The sequence below is a fragment of the Salmo salar genome, chromosome 15 (assembly GCF_965601325.2).
Source record: "Salmo salar chromosome 15, fSalSal1, whole genome shotgun sequence".
In the NCBI taxonomy this organism is placed as follows: Eukaryota; Metazoa; Chordata; class Actinopteri; order Salmoniformes; family Salmonidae; genus Salmo; species Salmo salar.
The window spans coordinates 37,939,416-37,961,346 of NC_138305.1; the positions used below are offsets into that span (position 1 = coordinate 37,939,416).

The 21,931-nt window shown below is 45.8% G+C and overlaps 1 protein-coding gene across 2 annotated transcripts in view; it reads right to left on the minus strand.

Moving 5' to 3' along the window:
- LOC106571332 (transcription regulator protein BACH2) overlaps positions 1-21,931 on the minus strand; it is a 107,047-nt gene that overhangs the window by 9,918 nt on the left and 75,198 nt on the right. For both annotated transcript variants that reach the window (XM_014144275.3, XM_014144277.3), the window contains exon 3: positions 8,187-9,764. In XM_014144275.3, the coding sequence (XP_013999750.2) occupies positions 8,187-9,764 (1,578 nt within the window). The remainder of the gene's footprint in view (positions 1-8,186; positions 9,765-21,931) is intronic.

A 21,931-nucleotide genomic window follows, 5' to 3' on the forward strand; every position in this document is an offset into this window, starting at 1 on the left:
TTTTTAAGTAAACAAAAGAAAAGTTGACCAAAACGCATTCCAATCCCGATTAAAATACAATGGCTGTTAAGAGTATTGGAGGAGAGCAGCTGCCATGCTGAGGCCTTTTCTCTCTCTTTTAGAAATCAGAGAGCAGAGACAGTGCCAGTTTGTTTTGCCGGTCAGCTGCTTGGGCAGTGTGCTGCTTGGGCAGTGTACTGCTTGCTTTGAATTTGATGTCGGCATTTGAACTCGGCCTTGTAAGCCTTGTTGTAATCTGATAGCCAGGAGTTAATTGAATTGGGAAGTGGTGAAGCCCTACTTTTTGGTGCTTATTCGAAACAAAAATATAGTTTATTGCTATTCAAATATATGTTGTGATAGTTGTAGGCCTAATTTATATTTTAATTAATTTGCCCAGTAGGCTAGTGCAATTTGGTGTCATGTAGCCTATTGGCATAAAAACACAACTGAACAACTTGCTATTTAGAGCATTTCCCCATGGCCTGATTTTGGCTTCTAGGCAATACAAATTGTAGGCTATAACAAATGTGCATTGTCATGCAGTGACAAAATTATAATTGAGATAATGCAAATCATTAAGGATGACCTAGTTGGGCTAACTTTTTAACCTCTTGCTGTAGGCCTACTTCATCATCATCCTCTGCTTACCTCCCCAATCCCTATCTTCCTCTGCTATGGTGCATGTCAACCTCTCACTCTATCAGTCTTGTTTGTCCATCTTCCTCAATTAAAATGAGATATTCTAACAGATCAATCTTGCTGGCAAAACATCATTAAATATTGATAAGTTATTTAGCTGTAGTGTGGATGTAGGGATGTTTTAAAAAACATATAATGAGCACCGAGACGTGCAACTCTATGTAAGCAACACAATAACATCAGACTGGCTGGCCCGGGGAAAAAATGACACCAGCTGCCCCCTCATTGGCTACTATGTTGCAATATCAATATTCTTGGAGCAGCCTTGTTGATACAAAATGGTTCAATATTCTCAGAACCGCCTCGATGATACACCCCACTTCTCCATTCCCTAGTTTAGTGAAATGACGCCACCAGGAGGGAGCGAGGGAGGAAGGAGAGGAAAAACAGCTCACTGCTCTTTCTGTACCAGATGGTCCCATCACCTGGGGTAAGTGCTTCACTTCAGAGGGCAAAGCAGGGTGCCTATTCATTGAAATCACTCTCCACTGAAAAGCAAATCTAGATGTCAATTTATCCCAGAGAGAGAGAGAGAGAGTGAGAAGCTTGAATTTCCTCCTTAGAAGCCCTCAGTCCTTTGAGAGTCGTTGAGACCATTTCTCATGTGCATGTAAACACATGAATAAATAAATATTGGACCAAGCCTATCGATGCCACACTGGGCCCTGCAAGCTCCCTCCCACTACTAGCCAGGACATGGCAGTGGCTACAGAGGGAGGAAGAGAAGGAGGGCGATGGAACACATCTTGCCTGCTCCGTGTGATCTAAACGAAGAGAAGATGACTCTGTCTGTGATTATGACCCCTCTGAGTGCCATGTAATGATGAGTGATAGTTATAGAGTTCTACGGAGTGACCACACTGGTGTACTGATGGGGGCTCTTTCACTGAGACAGGGTAGAAGAGGAAGGGAGGGAGGGAGGTGGCGAGGAAGGGAGGTGGGGACGTACAGCCAACCACCTTTCTACAGCGAGCAAACTTATGAGGTTATTTTCTTTTTTCTTCCTGGCAGTGGCGCACAGTGCAGCGCAGGATGGATGTCTAGGCTATATTTAGTGGCTCCGCCAGGGGAACCGTCCAGTAACAAGGCTGGGATGACAGAGTGCAGCTCTGACGGCAGTCATAAATTCAGACCCAACATGTTCTGGATTCTTACTGCCCCCCACCCCCCTCTTTTTATTCTTCCTTCTCCTCTTTTCCTTCCTACCTCCCTCCTACCGTCTCACTGTCTCTGGGTCATTATGCTCCAAATGGGTCCTGGGTGAAAAGTATGGCTCATCTGTTACCCGGGCAGCACTGTGTGTCTTGTCCCGCTCTACTCTACTTTCCTCTCCCCTCAGACACACAGAGAGAGGCTCGGCAGCTGGCTGCCTGCAGGTCCAGACCTGGGCCGAGCCCTGGGAGTCAGATGCATGGGCGGCCCAACAATGACAGTGGGTTTTGTGCAGCCTGACTGCCAGTGCTCACATGCAGGGTTGGTGATCCACGATGAACCCTGGGAGGGAGTATTACACTACATCGTCCTGTGCAGGAGAGAGGCATGCAGCGCCACCTACTACTGTGTCCCTTCTCATCTATTGACACAAGCCCTGGGGAAATAAATACTCCCAATTTTCCAAGCAATTTCCTTTGAAAGTTGAAGCAATTTACTAAAATGGCCGTCCCACTCTGATTCATTCTTAAGGTCTAACCGTCTACTATCAGTTACTCCTGCCTGATTTCTAGAGCGCTGCTATTGTGACTGCGGCTCTATCTCTGCATCAAAAAGAGAAATTTATCTGGTAAGTACGATCAACATAAATGTGAACATTAACGTCTTTCTATGTTGACTCTATAAACATTTTAAATGTACATTTTAGTAATGTTGCAGACTAGCCCAGGGGGGAAATGACACGAGCCGCCCCCTCGGTGGCTACTATGTTGCAATATCAATATTCTTGGAGCAGCCTTGTTGATACAAAATGGTTCAATATTCTCAGAACCGCCTCGATGATACACCCCACTTCTCCATTCCCTAGTTTAGTGAAATGACGCCACCAGGAGGGAGCGAGGGAGGAAGGAGAGGAAAAGAGCTCTGTTTTGCAGACCCTCTTATCCAGTAGTGAGTGCATACATTTTCGTAATTTTACATACAAAATTCTCCCAGATCCACAGCGATTAACCCTGCAATAAATCACATGTGGTTTATAATGTGATTAGAGCGCATCCTATGGAAATCTGTGAGAAGGTAATGTTCTTACAGAGCCCCGTTTAGTATCTTATAGTATCTTGTTCTCCCGTAAACAGGAGTTATTGCCGGAACCCCCTATGGCAGATGAGTTAGTTGGAGAGGCTCTGTGGTGAAGAGATGGGCTGTGTGTACTGCTACTGCAGGATGTCAGGTCCCAGGAGATGGCAACATGGCAGTGTCCCAGGTGGCCTTAAGGCTGACATAGAGCCTGTTGGATCTCAGCTGCCAGCCCCAGCAACCGACCTTCCCCCATTGGGCATCACAACAACAGCCTGACACAATACACACACTCTTGCTGCACACAAGACAAACAACAAAACCTACAATACTTTTATTATATATGAATCTCAGCTGGTTTTAAATTTCAGCTTGCTTAGTCACTTCAATGGACAAATAAAAGTCACTTCAATGGACAAATAAAAGTCACTTCAATAGACAAATAAAAGTCACTTCAATGGACAAATAAAAGTCACTTCAATGGACAAATAAAAGTCACTTCAATGGACAAATAAAAGTCACTTCAATGGACAAATAAAAGTCACTTCAATGGACAAATAAAAGTCACTTCAATGGACAAATAAAAGTCACTTCAATGGACAAATAAAAGTCACTTCAATGGACAAATAAAAGTCACTTCAATGGACAAATAAAAGTCACTTCAATAGACAAATAAAAAGTGTCACCGCTTCCTCTCACAACGAGCCATCTATAACATATTAATGACTTTTTCAAATACAGTTGGCATATGGCAAAACGCTGCACCAAATCAGTATATTGTGGTTTACACTGTATGCCAAATAATATTTTGACCACAGACGCATCATTTCAAGAGTGGAGAAAGGCGCTTTTTGACTGTCGAAAAAACAGGAGTGATATTTAGGTCTGTGTACAGTACTTCCTGTGTGAGTCACAGGGTTAATGTTTGGTGGTGAGATAGGAAACATTGTGCTGCCAATATATCAGCACGACTTCCCTATCACTCCCACCTCGCTCTCAGATCAATGTTTGCAGTGTACTGTGACTAGACGATGTGTCATTGAGTTCAACGCCTACACAAGGGAGAGAGAGAGAGAGACTGATGTTTTGCGGAAACAGCTCAGAGATCTTCCATCGAGATCCTCTGTGTTTTGCGATGTCTCAGCTCTTAAATTCTCCTTTATCACTGTGAAGTCCATATCTGTTTCCTCCTTTGTTGGGTGTATAGTGCAAAAAAATTGGATGTTTTATTGTTTACATACACCGGATAGGTACAGTTAGTACGGCAACCCTGGATCAAATGAGAGGTAAGTGCCTTGCTCAAGGGCACATTGACAGATTTTCTCACCTTGGGTATTCGAACCAGTGACCTTTCAGTCACTGTCCCAACGCTCTAACCTCTAGGCTACCTGCTGCCCAAAACATTGACTGGTGGTGGAGTACTGGGCCGTATTTAAAAAGGGTGCTGCTCTATTATCAGCTCCCCCTGTCCACACAATCTTATTCATTATGATCTGAAAAGGCAAAACTGATCCAAGATCAGCTCTCCTACTTTGAGACTCTATGATTACAGGCCCTGGTTCAGCTTACATACGGGCATATCCTCTCCTGACCCTATTGACTGACTGAATATGTGTCTTATGGGCCAGATGGGAAACAGTTGAACACAGTTAAGGTGTAAAATTGTAGCCATTAAAAAGTGACCCCAGAGTAGTGTGGTGTCTTCTATGTGTCACCCCATAACCTCAGTAGTGGGTTGAAGTGGGAGCAGCCAGGAGACCTTGAGTGACTCAGACTACCTTGAATGACTATCGCCTCTCTCGGTCAGATTAGCCTCCAGTTTAACAACTTCCTTCCTTGTCAGAATTCATTGTTTCCAGTGCTGGGGCTGCAGCTATTTTTAACAGCAGCAGCGCCGGGCGCTTGCTCGGCTATCTCTCCCTGAGTGGGACCCGGCCTGGCTGCCATTTGCTCTTTCAACACACAGAGGGAGAGCCAGAGCCGTCTGTCTCCCTGGAAGCTAGCTGTTTGTTTGTACAGCCAACTCACTGGGGGGAAAGAGGAAAACAGCGCCCCAGGAAGCATGAGGTAGCACTTTTGTTACCAGATAAGGCTGGAGCAGAGCGGGGTGGCATTTGGCCCCACACTGAGGCTCATTATGTAAGTGCTTTTCTATGCCCCCACCCATAAGGCCATGTCATAAACCAAACAGTACTGAGAGAGAGGTTCTCACACACACAGCAGCATCTGAGACCCAGCACAGCCAGCCAGTCTCATTCATAATACATCTTATCAGCAGCAGGCGACAGTAAAGGGGAATGCTAGTAGATATCAGTCCATGTGGGTCAATAGAGATCTGACAGTGGATATTGTGAGCCACTAATCAACAATGGAGTGTAGTGTATATCCATACATTGACTCACACAAGATGACAAAGGGAACTGGACATGTCTGAAGAGTAATTTTTGGGGCTGCTTTGTCCTTCCTCGACAGCTGTATTGCTGTAAATCAATTGTCTATAATTTACAGCTGGGGCATTAAGCAGTCCTTCAAACGGCTCATAAATCACTGGGTGTGGGTGCCATGCCTCTAAGGTAATAATTACACATGACTGCTAGGGCCGTTTAACTTGCCGCTCTGTGTTTGTGCACAGAAGAAGACTGGATTCCTCCACAGTCGGAGGCTCAATCCTGCCAAATAGCTCCAACCCCAGTGAAACGGGGACTAGGCTCTGTGAATCTGATCACCATGGCAACATCTCTCTCTCTCTCTCTCTCTCTCTTGCTCTCACTCACTCACTCACTCACTCACTCACTCACTCACTCACTCACTCACTCACTCACTCGCTCAATTCACAGTGTCAGCCTGAGAAACGGACAGTCTTATTCCTTCAGGTAAAGATAAAATAAGTCTGCCTACAACAAAATACATTTGAGCCAATCAGTTGTGTTGTGTCAAAGTATGAGTAGGTGTTCTAAAACTTTTGACCAGTAGTGTATATTACATTTTTTTTTTTATGGAACAAAACAGTTTTCATCCAGATTATAATTATACACTTCACTAGTCTATATTCTATCTATCCTCATTGATCTCAAAGTAAACAACAACAGTCAGTTTGTTGTGCAGTCAGTCTGGAGGATGTCAGTCGTCTGGCCAGGTGGATTAGGGGATGATTAGGGGATTGGCCATCCTTCCTTGTCAGCAGCACGGCCGGCGCTCCAGGCTGCAGTCTTATTATGACACAACACAGAGCAGACCTTCCTCCACCAAAGGACTTAAACTGCTACATTCGCTTTCATTACGCTGCTATTGTCCTATCACTATCACAAACATAGACTTTTGCTCAAATTTAGACTAATATGCTCTATCTGTGTATAACACAACATAGCCTACCTTCACTTTCAAGTAGTGTAGGTGTATATCTAATTGTTGATACACTAGAAATGTCACATACACTATAAGCCATATTTGTGTATAAACAACAAAGGCTACCTTCACTTAGGTGTACAGGTAAGTGCCAAAATAAAGGAAACACCAACATAAAGTGTCTTAATAGGGCGTTGGGCCACCATGAGACAGAACAGCTTCAATGATCCTTGGCATAGATTCTAAAAGTGTCTGGAACTCCATTGGAGGGATGCAACACAATTGTGGGTGATATAATGACACCAGGCTTGGGCGACATACCATTTCTACTGTATACCGGGTATTTCCAGGCTGTATCACAACCGGCCGTGATTGGGAGTCCCATAGGGCGGCACACAATTGGACCAGCGTCGTCCGGGTTTGGCCGGAGTAGCCGTCATTGCAAATATGAATTTGTTCTTAACTGACTTGCCTAGTGAAATAAAGGATAAATAAAAAATAAATGTTAAAAAAATTCTCAATAATGAGAGTATAATTTTCAATACCGTAAAAAAAAAAGCGAAGTTTATAGATATCAAGCTTCATGGTTACAGCATCCCTTCCTGGATCAAGATCCCTGTTGCCTAAATGTTTCTTTGTTGTTGTAATAGCGCCCCTTGTGTGCACTCCGGTAATACCGTGTATGGTACAGAAACATTATGATGGTATGAAAATCTGGATACCGCCCATTCCTAGGTGGTGGAAAATGCTGTCTCATGCGCCTGTCCAGAATCTCCCATAAGTGTTCAATTGGGTTGAGATCTAGGAACTGAGATGCCCATGTCATATGGTTTACATGCTCATCAAACCATTCAGTGACCACTCATGCCCTATGGATGGGGGCATTGTTATCATATGGGGGCATAGCAATGGTAGACAAAATAATGGCCTGCCCATTATTTTTATACATGACCCTAAGCATGAAGGGATGTTAATTGCTTAATTACTCAGGAACCACACCTGTGTGGAAGCATTTGCTTTCAATATACTTTGTATCCCTCATTTACTCAAGTGTTTCCATTATTTTGGCAGTTACCTGTAAATCTAATTGGTAATACAGTATAAATGTCATGGCACTGCTAGGTGTCTTGAGAATTAGCATACGCAGATTGTGTGGAATTAATTAGAGACGTCAGGTTTGTGGATGGATAATATGAACTAGTTGGCCTGCGCTGCCCTGACAGCTAGAGAGACTTAGATAAAGCCCCAGGAGAAAGCCTTCAGATCCTTAGACAGAGTCCTGACCCCTCCGCCATGGACCATCTACATCTCAGTCATATAACCCTAGTACACTAGCGCTTCCCCGTCCACAGGATCAACCAATCACAGCCCTCGACACAACCACCACCTCCTCGGGAGTGTGTGTGTGCTCAGATTGCTCTAGATTGTTCGCTTGATTCTGACTCTCTCGCTTATTCAGTCTCATTACACAGATCTCCAGCAGTGTGTAAAACATATGAATAATATCAAAGCACATGTTTGCCCCTGTTCTGTTCATGGTGTGCTGTAAATTTTTTAGTGAAAATACTCCCGCCTTCAATTACATGATGATCTAATCTAATGACTATTAATGCAGACCTGGAAAGCTAGGTCCCCATAGAATTAGGAATTAGAATACTAGAATGGAAATGAACCTTCTTATGATGGGATAAAGGTCAGCCTTTTTGGTCAGCCATGGTTTACCAGTGCTGTTATATTATATTGTGTAAAATAATGAATTAGAAAAATGTATATGCACTGTATGGTTGTCATTTAATAAGATCTCTATGTAGATCAGTGTGAGATGATGATGATTAGTCACCAAGGTGGAACTGAGAGTACGAGGCATTATGTACGTCATGAGAGAAGAGTATGATAGTGTCAAAGTCACTCACCTCTCGTCCTTGATCGACTCGGCACGACTCGCTGTCACCCTCAGAGAAGGATCCCGACTCGTCACTGGAGTTGGTGCCGTACGATTGCTCGCACTTGATCTTGGGGCGGACCTGGTTGAAGAGGGTGTCCCCCCCCATCACGCCCTGTTCCTGCTGGTCGGCGGCGAGGCGGAGCGCCACGTTGGAGCACGGCGAGGAGGAGAACTCAAACTGGGGCAGGCTGCAGGGTGAGCCGCCGCTCCCGTCCTCCGCGTAGGAGTAGGAGGAGCAGGAGCTGGAGGTCCGCGTGCGGGTCTCAGAGGGCGGCGAGCGCGAGCACACCTTGATTGGCACTGGGCAGCTGGTGTTTGGCAGCGGTCGACAGAGGACCGGCGGGGGCTCGGTGGTGGCGGAGGCGAGGGAGGGGGCACTGCTCGGGGAGTAGGTCTGGGAGCTGGGAAGGGACTGGCTGGCACCAGCCCACAGGCCCATTGGCGTGTGCTCCGAGAGCTCCATCTCCAAAGAGCTCCCGCCGGGGTAGGAATGCGCCGGGGAGCCCAGACGGTCACAGGCCCCTGAGGAGGAAAAGATGACACTGCGGCGGTCCAGCTCCACTTCCTGTTTGCAGACGCCGTCGCAGGAGGTGGACTTCCGCGATGAGAGCCTCAGAGGGAAGCCGTCTACCTCCTTCAGGGATGTAACAGACAGGCCCAGCTCCCCAGCAATAAGAGGCCTGAAGACTTTTGTTTTGTGATCTCCCAGAGTGGTTCCTTTGTCTTCGGGACAGACGCTGGTGAGTCTGTTGGCAAATAGCTGCTGCGACACGTTGGGCAGACCCGGCAGGTCTGCTCCTTTTTTGAAGAAGGCGCGGAGGCAGGTGGGGGACTTGCTTCTCTTGGCGGAGGAGGCGGACAACACTGGGACACTGTCCATCTCCATGCCTGTCTCCTTGTCCAGGTCGCCCTGCTCGTCCCCTGACAGGCACAACGAGATGGCCTCTTCCTCTGCCCGCGGCTCCACTTTGATGTCTGCCACCGGCGACATGCTCTGGCCCCGGACCGCCCCGCCGCTGATGCCACCGCTGGTCTCCTTTAATAATAATGTGCTTGGTAAACCTGAGGTACTGGTGTGTGAGGAGGTGTCGTTATTGTGCTTGTTGCAGGCCCACTGGTATTTCCTGTATTTGGGGCAGCGGGGGAGGTCGGATGCTCCGTGTCTGTCGAAGTCCAGTCGTACATTGCTGAAGTCACTGGGCACCGCCACGGGTAGCCGGTCCTTGTCCGGGGCGCGCCGCAAGGAGGAAAGGGCTTCAGAGCGCCGGCGTGCGCGGGGGGAGGCTGCCTTTGTTGTCGTCTCAGACTGCATGTTCTCGTCCTCGGTCTTGTGGTTGCCCTCGGCCGGCGCCACCTTGTGGCACAGCAGCAGGCCATCCTCCTCACTGCGGAGCTGGGCCTCCAGGAAGCGAAAGCACGAGTCCTCCAGGTTGTGCACGCGCAGGAATTCGGCACAGCGGATGACCTCCTGGATGTTTTCTCTGCTGAGTAACAGCTTAGCAGTGTAGGCAAACTGCAACAATGGGGCGAATCCCCTGGCAGTGACCTGCGAAAAAAACAGGGAAATTGCCAGCATTACCATCAGCACTGCCATTGTTCTGAGCCCTTGGAGTGTGGTGAGACAACCCGACAGCTCTAATGACCACAAACAAACACTGTAAAGTACTAAGTTAATCTTTTATCAGGTCAGCACCGAACATTGTAAAAAGCCAGTAAATAAAACCCAGTGGTGCTGGGCTGGTTGGTAGGCGGCAGGTTGGGTGTCCAGCCCGTTTTCATTACAAAGACCCTTTTGACATACTGACATTTCACTGGGCTACCACAGTCTGTCTGCCCTGCGGTGACCTATCACCCTCCCCGGCGACTCCCACCCATCCCTGTGTTGTGTTGTGTTGATGTACAGGAAGTCTTTGTTGTCATCACAGACTGCATATAGACCATAGGACCATATGGATTGCAGCTCCTCCTGCTGCTACTGCTGCTGCCTCACTTTCTGTGTCAGTCCCCTGCAGCCCCTCTTTAAGTGCCTGTGAAGCCAAATAGTTTGTAAGACTGTGGCTTATCATTATTGCAGCCATGTGGCGTAACCTAGGATAAGAGAGAGGGAATCCTTCAATTTAGACTTAATGCTGGATAATTATAGAAACCTGCCCTCTACTACTGTTGTTACTGAAGAGAGAGAGAGAGAGAGAGAGAGAGAGAGAGGGAGGGAGGGAGGGAGGGAGGGAGGGAGGGACGGAGGGAAAGTGAGAGAATGGGAGGGAGGGAGAAAGAGAAAACGGGAGGGAGAAAGAGAGAGTGATAGAGAGAGACCGAGAGATAGAGTGATAGAGAGAGAGAGAGAGAGAGAGGGAGAGTGATAGAGAGAGAGGGTGTGAGAGACAAGAGAAAGGAGCCAGGCTAGCTAACTGTTTAATACCATTATGTTTGGTGTGTGTAGAGGAAAGCTTTTTTTTGAGAGACACACCCCTTTCTCAGGCAACAGTAGGACACAGCACTGTTTTACAACAGTCTCTGATGAAGAATGTACCCCTGTTAGATGCTTGCTCAATGAATACCATCACAAACCACACACAAAGCAAGGTGTGCTCACGATGCAATTACGAGGCTATCCACTTTTCTTTGCCTGAGCGATGTAAAGTCCCCGGTACAAGACTTAATTAACGGGCTCTCACAGTGTGTTTTTAATGAGCAGGGAGAAAGAGCCCAGTGTTTACTGGTTGTTTTGCTGCCCATTTGTGGGAGTAACAACACAAGATGAATTCCTCTAGGTCATTAGGTCATTAGGTCAGTGGTCACCAACCCGTCGATCACGAGGCATTTCTAGTCGATCACCAAACATTTAGGTAAAAAAAACAACGATGAAGCGTTCCTATTTTTTTATTTGTTTCGTGATGTTGGAGGTAGGTACACTTGACTCAGCAGCCCTAGTGCAGGGAAGGCAAAGTGTTCCAATTTTGAACCATTTCATGTCTGAAGTTATAACTCCGCTGACCCAGCAGGCCCAGAGAGCAAATCAGGTGCACCTACAGGCCTACGGCTGGCCAATCAGATAGCTCAGATCACCGTGTCTGCACTGTGCCCTGGAGCCATAGACTGTTAAAATAAGCCTTAAGCGCACAGCAAAATTGATGCTGTAAGATTTCAAAACTTTTGACTAGAGAGAGACTCAACAAACACAGCAAAGCGCTGCTGTTTTTATGAGTAAGTTCATGTTTAAGTTGTTATTCAGCACTGTCAACACATTGTTCAAAACTTTTATAAGCCATAAAACGCTACAACCAGCGCTGCAGCTGTAATGAATGACTTCAGCAAAGTGTTTGGATAAGCTTGTGTTATTATTAGCAACTTGTTTCTTTTTTATATCGAGGAATATTTCACTTTATCTGGACATGGGATTAACAACATGAATTGGTGCATGAGGCAGAAATAATGTGGTGTGACTTGAGTTTCGCCATCCGCTGGAAGACAGTGTTCCCTTTTCTCAACGGAGGGAGGAAGAGCGGAGGGATGATGAGTCAGGTGAGAGGCAACCTCACCACTGCTAACCCCCCCCCAGACTGACCATCAGATGCAGGCCATCATTCCAGTAAAATAAAAAGCTAATTATTATGCTCACTCAGCTGTGCCTCAAAACTAATACATCAAATGATCTATTACAAGTGTGATTATATACCTTCATATTTTAAATATAATTATAAATATAATAGCCAATATGCCGTGATAATGCATTGGGTATATAGGCCACTACAAACCTCATTGCTACAGATCTGTTTTTAATAGGTTAATGTTGCATAGGCTTATGTTTTTTAGGGCCTGAATATTTTTTTTTCTAAAGCAGTAGATCTCAGCTTGCATTTTGACTTAGAAAGTGATCTTGACTCAGAAAAGATAGGTGCCAACTGTTCTAGATGTAATGGTTTTCTCTCTCTGTGTGTGTGTGTGTGTGTGTGTGTGTGTGTATGTGTGTGTGTGTGTGTGTGTGTGTGTGTGTGTGTGTGTGTGTGTGTGTGTGTGTGTGTGTGTGTGTGTGTGTGTGTGTGTGTGTGTGTGTGTGTGTGTGTGTGTGTGTGTGTGTGTGTGTGTGAACCGTAGCAGAAGAGGCTGTACGGCAGCTCTGCACTCCCATGCTCGGTGCCAGGCACCCTGCTAGTAAAACAGGATTTTCCCTCCTCAGAAATCAAACTCGAAAACCACCAACATTTGCTTTGTGGATTTTTCCATATGGAAAAACAACCGGACAGTGTTTACGAGGAAAAGCAAATATAGGCCGAGAGGGGAAAATGTTAGGTAATATGAATTATTCATAGCAGGACTGAAATCACTGGGATGTATGTTGTGTCGATTTTGTTGGAGGGATTATTCTAAATGGGGTTTAAATACACAACATTTAGGAATTGTAATCCTATAAGGATAGTATTTTTGTAATTCTGTGGTTGCCTGATAACACAACAATAATATTAATGTTAGGCTACTCCCTAGACTGGACTCTGCTACTGATGAACACCACCTCTATTATGACGCTGCAGAACCACTCGGCCACACACACTCACACACACTCACTCACTCACTCACTCACTCACTCACACACTCACACTCACTCACTCACAATCACTCACTCACTCACTCACTCACTCACTCACTCACTCACTCACTCACTCACTCACTCACTCACTCACTCACTCACTCACTCACTCACTCACTCACTCACTCACACTCACTCACTCACTCACTCACTCACTCACTCACTCACACACACTCACACTCACACACACTCACACACTCACACACACACACACCGAGAGAGAGAGAGAGAGAGAGAGAGAGAGATAGAAAGAGAGAGAGAGAGAGAGAGAGCAGTGCCCCAAACCAGAAGTGAGGCAGGGCCAGGTGACTACTAACTGCCACCCACTGCTCTCATTTATCCACCCCTCCCTTTCTTTTACCCATACACAACCAGGTAAAGATGAAAGTGGTCTGGGCTTAAATGAGGCTGGTCAGCTGGGCAAGCACCATCCAGGGCTGCTGATGAACAGACTTCCCAGAGCTGCTGCTGGGCTGCTGGGGGAAAAGTGCCGAGCGTTCCCTGGATCTATTTCCAGCTTGTAAATCTTTAATTTACTATTTATATTTTTGACAACTTTTACTTTTACTTCACTACATTCCTGAAGAAAATAATGTACTTTTTACTCCATACATTTTCCCTGACACCCAAAAGTACTCGTTACATTTTTAATGCTTAGCAGAACAGGAAAATGGTCCAATTCACACACATATCAAGAGAACGTCCCTGGCCATCCCTACTGCCTCTGATCTGGTGGACTCACTAAACACAAATGCTTAGTTAGTAAATTATGTCTGAGTGTTGGAGTGTGCCTCTGGCTATCCGTTAAAAAAAAAAACATTTAAAAAAATGCCGTCTGGTTTTCTTAACATAAGGAATTTGAATAGATTTTAACTTTTGTTACTTAAGTATATTTGAGCACTTACATTAACTTTTGATTCTTAAGTATATTTAAAACTTTTACTCAAGTAGTATTTTTCTGGGTGACTTTCACTTTTAATTGAGTCATTTTCTATGAAGGTATCTTTACTTTTACTCAAGTATGACAATTGGGTAGTTTTTTCACCAATGCCCTCGACCATATGTGATTACACTAGTGTTACACTAGAAAATAAAGGAAAGCCGCACACTCTAAGAGCTCAGATGCAAAAATTTAATAACCAACGTTTCGACAGCGAAGCTGTCTTCACCTCCTGATGAAGACAGCTTCGCTGTCGAAACGTTGGTTATAAAATTTTTGCATCTGAGCTCTTAGAGTGTGCGGCTTTCCTTTATTTTCTAGTGTTCTACTCCGCTAGCCAGCACCTCGCCTTTAAAGGTGTGCGTTTCTTTTTTTCTAGATTACACTAGTGTTACAACCAGCACAGTTGCATAATGAAGGCAAACGTGAGGGATCCGGAGAAAGACAGCAAAAGAAAGAGAGAGAGAGAGAGAGAGAGAGAGAGAGAGAGAGACAGAGATAGAGAGAGAGAAGGTGTGAGGAAAAAAAGGGCAAGAGGGAAAGATGGGAAAGGTGGTGGATATAAAGCACATTTCCTGGTCATTACTGGATTTTTGTTGACATACTGTATGAAGCGTTTCAGTACGTTAGCAACAATTATTGTAGGAGTTAACACAAAGGGACAATTTAATCAAGGTGATAGAACTGGGGAATTGTATGCTAATATGGGCTTGTGCACCGGGTGGGTCAGGCCTGCTATGTTTCTATGGACTGGTGACGAGGCGGTACCATTACAGAGCAGGACATTATAGCAAGAGTGCATAGCAGAACCCTGTTTTTAGGAAGTCTGCCCAATATCCTTTCATAAACAGACAGTGTGGAATACTATCACCCCCCTTCTTTCTCCCTCCATTGCTATCTCTCTCTCTCTCTCTGACATCCCCCTCTGTCTTCCTCCAGTCTCTCTCTCCCTCACTGAGCTCTCTCTCTGAGGACTCCCTCTGTCCGCTCCACTCTGTAGTAGACGGCTAATTCATGCAAATGTACTTCAGTGAATTCCTGAATGTCATGTATCCTAATGAGGACATTGCATAGCATGACAATGAAGTGCTTCCCCGGACGGCACGCTGCCAAGCCAGAAGAGAGATAGTCTCTCCAGAGGAGATGGACTACAAGCTAGACATTTTAATATCAGATCTGCTGAGTAACCTGACATTAACCTCTGTATTGAAAGGCGCATGACGAGGAGCCTCGATGCTGATGAGTCACAGCATAGCGCTAATGGATGGAGGTACTGTATGGAGGGTTGGCTGCCATCGTCATTTATCCTCGTAGGAGAGAAAAGAGAGGTGGGGGAGGAAGCACAGGGACAATGACTCGCTGCAGTACAGCCAAGCGTTCAACATAAAGCCATTAAAGTAAATTATGCCAATAAATAAACCAGGGAAATAGAAGTAATTTACAGTAAATTTGACAGCTAATGTGTATGAATGGCAAAGGAACAAAATGTTTTTTCCACAGTAAGACACCAGTAAACACTGGGACACGTGAGACGTTTTCTGCGAGTAAACGTCCCCTGACTGTGGGGAGTAAACCTCCCCTGAGGGTGGGGAGTAAACCTCCCCTGAGGGTGGGGAGTAAACCTCCCCTGACGGTGGGGAGTAAACCTCCCCTGACGGTGGGGAGTAAACCTCCCTTGACGGTGTGGAGTAAACCTCCCCTGACGGTGTGGAGTAAACCAGATACTGTACTTCCTAATTCTCTGGTATTTCAGTAGTTTACTGTACATGACGAGACACTGGGGAGGACATGACCCTGCCACTTTACTACGAGGATTCTCAGCTCTGACTTTACACGCTGTTGTCATGACGTTGGCCTCTTTTGGTACAGGGAGGACAGTTGACCCCCTCCCTTTTGCACCACCACCCAACCTACCTTCCCCCCAATCCACCCTGTGTGTAAAGGGTTGTAAAAACTCTAAAATTCCAGGAGAGTCTCTGGCCACATGGCCCATAGAGAGACACAGGAAATTCTTCCAACTCATAGAATTGGAGAGCCAAGCGACATTTTGTGTTCTGGAGAAGGTATGGAAGATTGGTGAAGAATCCAGCTACGAACTGATCCGCTTGGTACAATTTTGTGATACTCAGAAGAGACAATATAGCCATATTACCATAAAACTGTTTATATAATAGCATCATAATGGTTGTATAGAATGTATTAATAAGGATAAAGCTTTTGTAAGACATTGAGATGCTATGTACTGATGTAATGTGATAGAAGTGTATTTCTGTAACCAAGTCTAGCTCAGTCATGGGCACGCCCCCAGGGACCCATACAGGACCAGGCGTCATTTGACAAGCCTGTTCTATGGGCACTATAAAACACCCCCTGATTTACATTTCCTCAGACCAGGCCTACACTCCGTGGCCTATAGGTTACCATCCAATTCCTCTACTGAAAGTGAACCATACCACGTGGTTAACTTTTAGACTATTGATACCGACAGAATAAGAACAAGTCTTTGATATTAATTATTAGTCTGCAGCTAAGTAAATTATATCATTGAACGCGAAGACCAACGAAACATCCATTCTATGACGACATTAATGAATGTCGCTCTGAAAGATCTGTTCTAACCGAGAGAGAGAGAGAGAGAACGCGGACAAAACTCCCCAACAGAACAGAACTCTCGAACAAGGATCACGACGACACATGAGCGTAAATATGTATTGATTGCAATTGTTCCCGAATGAGTGAGCCTTCAATTGTCAATTGTTAATATTAATGAACTCTGTGTAACTTCTCAGCTGACCGTTTATGACCCATTGTCTAACAGACCAACCTGCCTGTTTAGCCCACAAGGGCACATTCCTCTACCAATCCTTTGTGACGATAATTACTGTTTGTATGTTTTCTGTTAATTACTTAGTGTAGTAAATAAATGATTTTAAGACAATTGATGTATGGATGATTTTAGTAAAGACTGGGTTCGTGCAGATACAACAATTTACGACGTTTGGAATGAGACTGGACTCGAGGTAAAATACACCATTTAAACCAGAAGATAATCGGTCTATACTATAATATAATATAATATTATAGTACAGGAAAGTTATATTAGGAAAATTATAGCTTTGTAATCTGAATATTCTCCTTGGTGCCCCGATCTCCTAGTTAATTACAATTAAACGATTAATCAATTTAATCGCGTGATAATAATTACAGGGAGCTAATTGATAAACATATCTTCAGTTTAATGGTACCCCCAAAGACACGACACTGTCCCTGTCTTTATTCTTCAGGATGCTGTATGGTATCCTGCTATGTTTCTATACAAACTGCCGGAACATTACTGCCGTCCACTTGTTGATACACCCCGCACCTGAGATGAGACATTGAAAATACAGGGCAGCCAGTGGTTAATTGTTTGGGTCTCGAGGGTTAAATTCAGCTACTATAAACACAGACAACATTCTGTAGGCTCTCACTGGGTCTCCCTGGCTGGCTGGCTGGCTGACTCAGAGATACATGTACATGCGCTGGTTCTCAGAGTAGCCTGCTCAAACGGCAGACAAAGAGCCTGTATCCTTACTGTCAGATTAGCGCTGAGCACTGTGCCCTTGTGTTGGCGGAGAGAAGACCCCCCTGCATTAGCGACAGCAGTCACACTAGGTGGTATCGCTAGCTCACTTGCTCCTGTCACAGGCCGGCTCATAGCCTGTGGCAAAAATGAGAGGACATCGACAACTGGTATAGGCCAATTCAAAACGTTCTTTATTATAAAACAAAACTATTAACTATAAACAAAGAAAAAGGAATGAGGTGTGGAAATGTCATAATGTAAGGTGTATGTAAGGTGCATGGATGCTTGAATATGTATGTGTAAACATGACTGAGTGGAAACTAAATACATCTACAAAGGAACAAACGAAACCGGATCATACCTGGAGGAGCAGGGAGAAAGAGAGCAAGCCCAGCGAGCCAGAAGCTCAGCGAGGAGACAGACCAGCCAGACCAGAGAGAGGTTAGTGGAGCAGTTGGTTAAATACCCTGAGCCCAGGTGGCTCCAATCACACCAGCTGCAATCACTAACGACCCTCCTCTGCCTGCAGGGGGAACCACCCTTGCACTGCAGAGGAGGAGCCGTGACACTCCTCTATCTTCTTTCTCTCTCTCCTCTCTCCTCCCTTCTTCTCGCACCCTGCCCCCAACTTTGGTGGGGGGAAGACAGTTGAAGATATGCGCCCGCCTCCCGCCATCTGTCTAATGAGCTGTAAATGTGTGATAGTCTCCTGGTTGGGCTCTCTGTTTGTGTCAAGCGCTGCTGTTGCTGTTCTGCTTCCACCTTGCCCTGAGTCCTTCAGATTAGTTAGCCTGGCTTCTGCATGTCCCGACCTGATCAAGTGTAAATTCTAAATTAAATTTAGAATTTAAATTAAAAAATTAAATTAAATTAAATCTAAATTCCAAGCATCTGCCTCTAACCCTAGGAAGCTCTTTGCTACCTTCTCCTCCCTCCTGAATCCTCCTTCCCCCCCCCCCCCCTCCTCCCTCTCTGCGGATGACTTCGTCAACCATTTTGAAAAGAAGGTTGACGATATCCGATCCTCGTTTGCTAAGTCAAACGACACCGCTGGTCCTGCTCACACTGCCCTACCCTGTGCTTTGACCTCTTTCTCCCCTCTCTCTCCAGATGAAATCTCGCGTCTTGTGACGGCCGGCCGCCCAACAACCTGCCCACTTGACCCTATCCCCTCCTCTCTTCTCCAGACCATTTCCGGAGACCTTCTCCCCTTCCTCACCTCGCTCATCAACTCATCCTTGACCGCTGGCTACGTCCCTTCCGTCTTCAAGAGAGCGAGAGTTGCACCCCTTCTGAAAAAACCTACACTCGATCCGTCCGATGTCAACAACTACAGACCAGTATCCCTTCTTTCTTTTCTCTCCAAAACTCTTGAACGTGCCGTCCTTGGCCAGCTCTCCTGCTATCTCTCTCAGAATGACCTTCTTGATCCTAATCAGTCAGGTTTCAAGACTGGGCATTCAACTGAGACTGCTCTTCTCTGTGTCACGGAGGCTCTCCGCACTGCTAAAGCTAACTCTCTCTCCTCTGCTCTCATACTTCTAGACCTATCTGCTGCTTTTGATACTGTGAACCATCAGATCCTCCTCTCCACCCTCTCCGAGTTGGGCATCTCCGGCGCGGCCCATGCTTGGATTGCGTCCTACCTGACAGGTCGCTCCTACCAGGTGGCGTGGCGAGAATCTGTCTCCGCACCATGCGCTCTCACCACTGGTGTCCCCCAGGGCTCTGTTCTAGGCCCTCTCCTATTCTCGCTATACACCAAGTCACTTGGCTCTGTCATATCCTCACATGGTCTCTCCTATCATTGCTATGCAGACGACACACAATTAATCTTCTCCTTTCCCCCTTCTGATAACCAGGCGGCGAATCGCATCTCTGCATGTCTGTCAGACATATCAGTGTGGATGACGGATCACCAGCTCAAGCTGAACCTCGGCAAGACGGAGCTGCTCTTCCTCCCGGGGAAGGACTGCCCGTTCCATGATCTCGCCATCACGGTTGACAACTCCCTTGTGTCCTCCTCCCAGAGTGCTAAGAACCTTGGCGTGATCCTGGACAACACCCTGTCATTCTCCACTAACATCAAGGCGGTGACCCGATCCTGTAGGTTCATGCTCCACAACATTCGCAGAGTACGACCCTGCCTCACACAGGAAGCGGCGCAGGTCCTAATCCAGGCACTTGTCATCTCCCGTCTGGATTACTGCAACTCGCTGTTGGCTGGGCTCCCTGCCTGTGCCATTAAACCCCTACAACTCATCCAGAACGCCGCAGCCCGTCTGGTGTTCAACCTTCCCAAGTTCTCTCACGTCACCCCGCTCCTCCGCTCTCTCCACTGGCTTCCAGTTGAAGCTCGCATCCGCTACAAGACCATGGTGATTGCCTACGGAGCTGTGAAGGGAACGGCACCTCCATACCTTCAGGCTCTGATCAGGCCCTACACCCAAACAAGGGCACTGCGTTCATCCACCACTGGCCTGCTTGCCCCCCTACCTCTGAGGAAGCACAGTTCCCGCTCAGCTCAGTCAAAACTGTTCGCTGCTCTGGCACCCCAATGGTGGAACAAGCTCCCTCACGACGCCAGGACAGCGGAGTCAATCACCACCTTCCGGAGACACCTGAAACCCCACCTCTTTAAGGAATACCTAGGATAGGATAAAGTAATCCTTCTAACCCCCCCCCCTTAAAATATTTAGATGCACTATTGTAAAGTGGTTGTTCCACTGGATATCATAAGGTGAATGCACCATTTTGTAAGTCGCTCTGGATAAGAGCGTCTGCTAAATGACTTAAATGTAAATGTAAGTGTCTGTGGGGGTGGAGGTGGGGGGGTGGGGGGGATGTCACTCACCAACACTAAACCTCTCAAGGCGCATTACATTTCCCTGTTTCACCAGCATCCACTCATGAGGCAGCCACTCTTGCTCTCCACTCACTACACCAGGCCTCAACATTATATTTACAGACAGTCAAATCATACCAATCAAAGTGGTGTGGAGAGAGTTGCTGCAGAGAGTTACATTTTTTTTGTCTGAGACGAGTCATGACTGAGGGATCTGACAAACAGGAGGTGGTTTGAGGTTTGAACAAACTGCCCCTCTGCTGAATCACAGTGAATTTGCATCCTTAATGGCACCCTATTCCCTGGAGCCCTGGTCAAAAGCAGTGGACTATATAGTGGATAGGTTGCTATTCCCGACGCATCCTGAGTTAACCAGAGGTCAAATGTGGCTACCGGTCAAGCAAGGGGCCTCCTTCCTCCTCCCTCCTATGGTCTGGATCTGGGATCAAGTGTTTGTTTCCTCCGTCTTCTTGGTTTAAGGCCCAGGGCAGTCAAAAATATGATTTTCCTAGTTTCAAACCACTCTGCCAATAACAGCTTGTTTTCAGATTTCCACTCCCCACTTAGACCATTCTTAGACAGTCCTTGCAAAATTCTTACTGGAGAAATTGCTCTTTGCAAAGAAGCTAATTTCGTACATTTTTTACCATTTTATTTTAAAACAATCACAGTAAGGTACTTCATTGGGTAACACTTTATTTGGACAGTCCATCTGTAGATGCTCTACAGACTTTCTACAGACTATCAGTAACATTTCAACTAACTATTTAATAACCCTAACCATAGCTCCAACCCTAAACTTTATCCTAAACCTAACCCTTACCCAAACCCTTATTCTAAACCTAACCCTAACCGAGGGAATAGAGGATAGCATCAGAGCCTCCGCGATTGTCTTCGTTTCACATTTCATCTACAGTGTATTTTTTTCCCCTCTCTCCCTGTCTTTCCTTGGTGATCATCGAGGCCCCCTTGGTTAGTTGCCCTTTGTTGCACATACAGTACCAAAGGTTTCAGAGGTTTGGACACACCTACTCATTCAAGGGCTTTTCTTTATTTTTACTATGTTATACACTGTAGAATAATACTGAAGATATAAAAACTATGAAATAACACATGGAATCATGTAGTAACCAAAAAAGTGTTAAAGAAATCAAAAATATATTTTAGATTTTAGATTCTTCAAAGTAGACTTGATGAAATCATTGCACACTCTTGGCATTCTCTCAACCAGCTTCATGAGGTAGTTAGCTGGAATGCATTTCAATTAACAGGTTTGCCTTGTTAAAAGTTAATTTGTGGATATTTCTTTGCTTGTTAACTTGTTATGGATAGGGGGCAGTATTTTCACGGCCGGATAAAAAAACGTACCCGATTTAATCTGGTTATTACTCCTGCCCAGAAACTAGAATATGCATATTATTAGTAGCTTTGGATAGAAAACACTCCAAAGTTTCTAAAACTGTTTGAATGGTGTCTGTGAGTATAACAGAACTCAAATGGCAGGCCAAAACCTGAGAAGATTCTGTACAGGAAGTACCCTGTCTGACCATTTCTTGGCCTTCTTTGCCATCTCTATCCAAAACAGGGGATCTCTGCTGTAACGTGACATTTTCTAATGCTCCCATAGGCTCTCAGAAGGCGGCAGAACGTTGAATGATGACTCTGCTGTCTCTGGCTGAAAAACAGTAGCGCATTTGGTAAGTGGTCGATCTGAGAACAATGAGACGGGGGCGCGCGTGCACGAGACGACTCCATGTTTACATTTTCAGTCTTTGAAC